Genomic DNA, 6,402 nt, shown 5'->3' with positions numbered 1-6,402 from the left:
GTCGAGCGTGAGGCGATGTCTTCCAAAAGTGCTCCGTTCTCCGTACGTACCCGAACGCGTGCACCCAAAGGCAAACACTGCTGGTTCTAAAGTACAACTGTACTGACGCGGTCCATTTCTGAAGCAGCGAGCTGGTAATCGGTTTCCGTGGTGAGGGCGACCGCGGTCAGAAAATAGACTGGTTCCTGTCTCCTTAAAGGGGCCGTGAAAGGGCGCCTCAACAAATATGCGATGTGCCTAGGATGCTAAAGGATGCCGCTTCATAAATATCTTCCAGCAAGAATTTATTTAGGTGCGCTTTGTGGAAGCTGAGTTATCTGTACTCAAACTTTGAATTTCCGCGTCTTCGCGCCTTTCCCTCCCCTCGTCACTTTTTGCACGCTGAGGAGGCGTCGTTGTTCGTTGCCCCGCCGCGGTGGCTCAGTGCATGGTTAGGGCGCTCGACTACTGATCCGGAGTTCCCGGGTTCGAACCCGACTGCGGCGGCTGCGTTTTTATGGAGGAAAAACGCTAAGGCGCCCGTGTGCTGTGCGATGTCAGTGCACGTTAAAGATCCCCAGGTGGTCGAAATTATTCCGGAGCCCTCCACTACGGCACCTATTTCTCCCTTTCTTCTTTCACTCCTCCTTTATCCCTGCCCTTACGACGCGGTTCAGGTGTCCAACGATATATGAGACAGATACTGCGCCATTTCCTTTCCCCCAAAAAACCAATTATCAATTACTCCTTCTGTCAGGACTCCCCGGAGTTCCGGAGCCACTCGCAGTGGCTCGCCGAGTCGCTACTGTCGTCGCTGGCGTTCAGCCGGTACGGCGTGAACGCATAGGGCTCGATACCCATCGCGGCCGTGAGAGCGAGCAGTCACACCTCGAGGTCCGGGTCCATTACTGCTAACTATAACAGACGACAAGCAAAGAGACCCGACGCGCGCCGCAATCACGCCGCCGACGCTGCTGCTGGCTGGGTGCTAGGAGCGACAACCGGAAGTTGCAAAAGGAACGTCAGCGGATGACGTAATCATGGGCGGGGCTCAGTCCCAGAAGAGGAGCGCAATTTTTAATCGTCCATATCTTCGTTGTTATTGATGCTAGCTTAAAAATTCTTGCATTGGGGTGACGAGTGATGAAATGCCTATCTCTCGTCTGCTTTGCGTAATCTCAATTAATTTATTGCATAGTCCCTTTAACAGCCTTGACGAAGCGGGGGGTACCCAACTCGATTCCATGGTCGGCCAAGGCACAGCGGGCGCTGGGGCGCTCGAAAAATTCACTTTGCCACACGACGTCTCTGAGCACGCCAGACCTAAAACAGCCGTTCTGGCTTTCTACAGATTCCTCCGAAATCTCGGCTGGTGCTTGTCTCGCGCAGATGGGAAAAGATGGCCGGGAGAAGCCTATCACATTTGCCAGCCACTGCTTCACCCCAACTCGGGCACGTTGGTCCACAATAGAACGAGAAGCATTTCCAATTATTTGGTCACTAGGAAAATTTGAGCACTGGGTATTCGGAGTGCAGGTTCACATAGTGTCAGACCATAACCATCTTTCCTATCTGAACATGAGTACGGCACATGGCACCAAACTCGCCAGGTGGCCACTGGCGTTGCAGCGGTATAATGTCACAGTCAGCCACAGAAAAGGGTCGTCCAACGGAAACGCCGACGCGCTTTCCCGGCTCCCGAATTCTACTTGGCGAAATTAGTCCATTATGTAAGCGTGAGTCGCGCACGCTGGTGGGCGTGAACGTTCCCGCTCACCTGTATGCATATGCTTGCGATTGTGTGCGTGGATGATTTGCAAACCGCCCGAAGACATTGTTCGTAAGACTGAAAACAGCAAGATATTGGACTTGCCGCAAAAGCAGTGCAAGTCGGAAATCGACAGTACATTAGAACTGTGCATGTGAACTTCATATGTACAGCTGACGAGTAGCGGCCTTGAGTTTGTGTTCAGATTGGCCGGACAAAAAAGCCCAGCAATCTTCTTATGGTGGGGCGTGTAAGGCCGCCGCGGCTAGCGCCGAGTGCTTTCAGCGCGCCCGCCGCCGAAAGAGAAAGTGTGGAACTCTCTGGAAGTCTCTCGTGTGCACGTGCGCTCCCGATCGCATTCCAGCGCACGGCCCGGGTCCTCCTCTCTCACGACCTTGACCTAGCGGCGCGCGGCTGGGGGATTCTAGAAGCCGCGAGCAGCTTCCTGAAGATGGACGCAGAGGGGAACAACAGTGTCAGTGCCCTCGCTCATCTCTCGAACATTCGGATGACGCTATAAGAGTGCGCGCTGCATGTTTTCATTCATTTTATGCGTTAGGCTTCAAACGAGCCAAGTGGCAAGCCCCGGCTTCCATAAGCGGTGAGAAGAGAGCTTGGAGCTCATGTGTTTGTAGTGGCAAGTGTGCTTTTTCAGTTTTATTCTGTGTGTGTGTGCCTGTCATGTGTTTAAACGTTTGATAACGTTGAACTTCAATGTACCTGCCCCGTCTTCCATGTGCCCATCGTCTGCACTTCGTGCTACACGTCACCCGCCAAATGACCTGCACTTCAGAGAAGAGGTGTAGGATAAGAACCTTTAAAAACCTTACTGCACCCTTTGTAACGGCACCGATTCCAGAGAGCCGCTGTGCCACATGACCACAGATGGAAAATTTCCTAGTGTGACCAATCTAATGTCTGGCCAACATGTGGCCCTCCTAGCTCGGAGATAACGAGAAAACATTTTCGCTTGTCAGCACAGGCGAACACATGAGCTTTTGCTTGAAACAATGACGGCAACACTGTTTAGACAAGATGAAATCTCCTGCAAAGCTATCATGTAAAAATGCACTATATGCACTGCAATACAAAGGCCTCTACCATTAATCTTCAAAAACTGTGGCCACATTACTCAAGGAAATTTCTTCCTTTTATGCGCCCATTTAATTCTCTGCCGTCCTCTCATAACATGCACACAACTGAGGCTAGGGAAGATCCCTCTATACATTATTAACAAATATGGAGTTAAGATTTCATTAAAAACAGACAAGACGCTGAATGTATAGCCAGCTGTAGCACCCTTTATATCAGACACAAACAGCAAGCAGATGTCACGACATCCAGAAAGCAAAATTTATAATGCAATGTCGGGCAAGTACAGGTAGAACAAATCATTTACAAATGCAATTAAGTACCCACACCAGAACTCGAGCGACTTTTGGAGACAGAGGGGGGGAAAAAAGAACAAAAGGCATCCAATGTGGATGAAAGGATAAGAGTTTCCAAAAAAAATGCTTGACCAAGGCCATTTCCAAACGAGATTAGGTGAGCTTATATCATATGCCTTAACTCAAAGGCGTTTGGTCAACATGCACACTGAAGAAATTGCTCTATTTTGCAACAGTCTTCTTGATGAAAAAATCCTTCTTTCACTGTTTCAGCGCAACAGAAGTCTCGGCACACGTAGCATGCTCACACACACTTTTTGGTGGGGTTCTGATGAGAATAACTTCTGACTGAACAAACAAACTTTCATGGGCCTTTCGTTGTTACTTTGAATCGAGAGTACATTAATTGTGACAAGTGCCAACTTGGCGCCGCATATTGCTGAAATACTATTGCCACATGGTTCGGCACAATGCAAGAGAGTTGGAAGCCAAGCGTTATGTTCATAAACACTGCACAGGTCTGGAACTGTACTGCAAATCAATTAAAATATGAGTACATCAGAAATACCAAGAGTGTACAGAGGATTTTCCAATCAAAATGATCTCAGCAGTGTCATGCAGCAAGCAGACATGAAATGGAAATAAAAATATACACTGGTCACTTCCTCACAGCATTTGATCAAGAGCTTATCAGTTGGTTTGTCATAAGTGAAAATGCACATGCTGCAAGTAATTAGAGAAATGTTGATTTTGCAACCACAAACTGAACAGCTCTGTCGGTGTTACATGTTCTCTGATTACAGAAAAAAAAATTCAACACAGTGATGCATTTACAGTACCCCAATATTGAAACCATAAAGCTGCATACTGCAACAACAGCCGCTGTTCTGATGCTAATTAGAAGCAGCATCAGCTAAACTACAGCAACAATAAAAAAGAGACCGTAAAAGATGGACATAATTTACAGCATGCAGTGATTTAAAAGTGCAGCACAGAGAGCGGCGTGCACAAGTTCTTTTTTTTTATTTGCACACAACATTTGATCACCCTTAAAGACAGCGAACAAGAGAATGCACAACATGAAGACCTCGGCCTTCTTTCAAGAACATCACAGAAGCAGGTTTTTCCTTGGGTACTATGTGGCAGGCGAGAGCTACCTACTTTAAAAGCATTTCACCAATGCCAACACGTAGGCATGTCCTCAGAATGGGCCAATTCGAGCAATGGTTAAGCACCTTTTTGTTTTGTCAAAGCTATTTTGAGTGAAAGGATGAGAGGTTGCCTTACAAATAATTCATTTCATTGCAGACTGAAACGTAGTATTTTGAGGACAAACCACATCAGTGGTCAAGTGATTTGAACATCAGCTTCATATGCGACACATATAGGGCCCAATCACAAGTGCTGCTAAGTACCCACTGGCTTTCCAAAGGGCACAAGCTGCTTTAGACTGGCCTGGTGCTTGGGCTCCCTGGGGTGAAATACTTGGAAGATGGGTCTTCAACCTCACCTTGTGAAAACAAGAACACCTTGTGCCATGACAATCTTTGGCTAAGCTGCCTTTGCACCATTAAAATTCATAATCACTTTGGGGCTTTGGGGACAAGAGAGGTGAAGTAGACAGGACACATCCCTTATCTACTGCATTCAATTGACTCCCATATACTAGGGCCCTAAAAGCTTAGCAAAATGTAACAAATCCGCAAACTTCGTACCATCTGAAACAAGTCGACAGTGAGAATGTCAGCTTCATAGCTGCAAGCCTCGTCCCGGAACTAGGAGAGAGATGTCAGGACGCACTATTTTAAACTGATTCCAATGTGAGGCAGGCAGTCTCATTTTCACCATTCTTATGCAGTCACAGAACATGCCTAATGCCCCCAACTTCCTGTACTAGAGAATTTCGAGAGAAAATTCTGAGAGAAACACAATGCCTGCAAGCCTCACTGTGCTCCCTGCCAACAAAGCCCAGCTTCAGGCGACCTCTAACCTTGCAAAGGAGGCCTCTCACGCGACACGCACATGCAGTGTGTGCCCACACACTGGTTCTTTGATGCAGCAGCATTAGCAGCAGCTGTCACAAAAAAAAATGAGACACAATGGTCTTTACCACACATGGGATTTCGATCACTCAAGGATCAATACTATGATAGTTTCATATTTGGCTAGCGATGCATAATACTGATACACAAAATTTATCAAAACATAGTATCGAAGATACATGTATCTTCGATACTACCCATGCCTGAGCTCAAAGGAGTGTCTTGTTGCACAACGTGCTAGTGCTCTCATTCTCTATACAGTCTTTGTTCGTAGCACCGCTTGCCTCATCTTAATCAATGAACAAACTAGCCCAAATTGTTCCTGTTCATTAGTTCATTCTAGAAAATTTGCTGCAAGATGCCCAAAAATAAAGCTATAGTATAAAAACTTACAAATAGATGTTCAATAGTCTCGCTTCGACGGCCTAGTGTGCTTTGAAGTAATCTGAACATCTTTCTCACGTAAGAAACTTCTCAATACAGAGGAAAAATGGCAAGCAAACCTAAGCATAGCAAATGATGGAAAAAGGCAGAACTAGGAAACGTAATTCTTAATTGTGCCTTAGCTTCTCATGGTATATTAACTCGTAGTTGCCTCTGAATGCCTTAGGGCAAAACCGACACTGAAATGGTTTCTTGCCCTTGTGAGCTCGCACATGATTAACAAGCTGGCTATTTTGTGCAAAAGCCATGGGGCACAGCTCGCACTTATATGGTTTTTCGGTCGTGTGATTGCGCATGTGATCATTCAGGGCACCCACGCGCACAAAACTTTTGCTGCAGTGGTCACACTGGTAAGGACGCTTGCCAGTGTGGGTGTGCAGATGAGCATTCAGGGCACTTTGGACAACAAAGCTGCTGTCGCAAGAGTCGCATTTATACGGACGCTCGCCCGTGTGGGTGCGGATGTGTTGATTCAGGTTGCCCTTCCGTGCAAATCTATTGCCACAGTGGGCACACTGGTACGGACGCTCGCCGGCATGGATGCGAAGGTGTTCATCCAGGTGGCCTCTCTTTGTAAAGCTTTTGCTGCAGTATTTGCACTGTTGCAGCTGCTTGCCTTTGTGTTCATCCGGCTGACTTTCCACTTTGATATGAACGCCTGACACAGAGCGGCCTGGAGAGTGCACGCCAGGATGTGAACTTTCTCCAGGAGAGGGGCTGTCCATGCAATGTATGGTGTCCAAACCTGCATTGTGAAACACAGTAGTTTCCATTGATCACA

The 6,402-nt window shown here is 47.2% G+C and overlaps 1 protein-coding gene across 1 annotated transcript in view; it reads right to left on the bottom strand.

Annotated features, from left to right (window-relative positions):
- Positions 1-3,030: 3,030 nt before the first annotated feature.
- Positions 3,031-6,402, bottom strand: part of LOC144134315 (uncharacterized) — a 66,131-nt gene continuing 62,759 nt past the window's right edge. Inside the window, exon 8 of the mRNA XM_077667253.1 lies at positions 3,031-6,394. Within this exon, the coding sequence (XP_077523379.1) occupies positions 5,729-6,394 (666 nt within the window). The 3' untranslated portion in view covers positions 3,031-5,728. The remainder of the gene's footprint in view (positions 6,395-6,402) is intronic.

This window comes from Amblyomma americanum, chromosome 5 (assembly GCF_052857255.1).
Source record: "Amblyomma americanum isolate KBUSLIRL-KWMA chromosome 5, ASM5285725v1, whole genome shotgun sequence".
Taxonomy (NCBI): domain Eukaryota; kingdom Metazoa; phylum Arthropoda; class Arachnida; order Ixodida; family Ixodidae; genus Amblyomma; species Amblyomma americanum.
The sequence above is the reverse complement of the archived record's forward strand: the minus strand, read 5'-3'. Positions and strand labels throughout refer to the sequence as shown.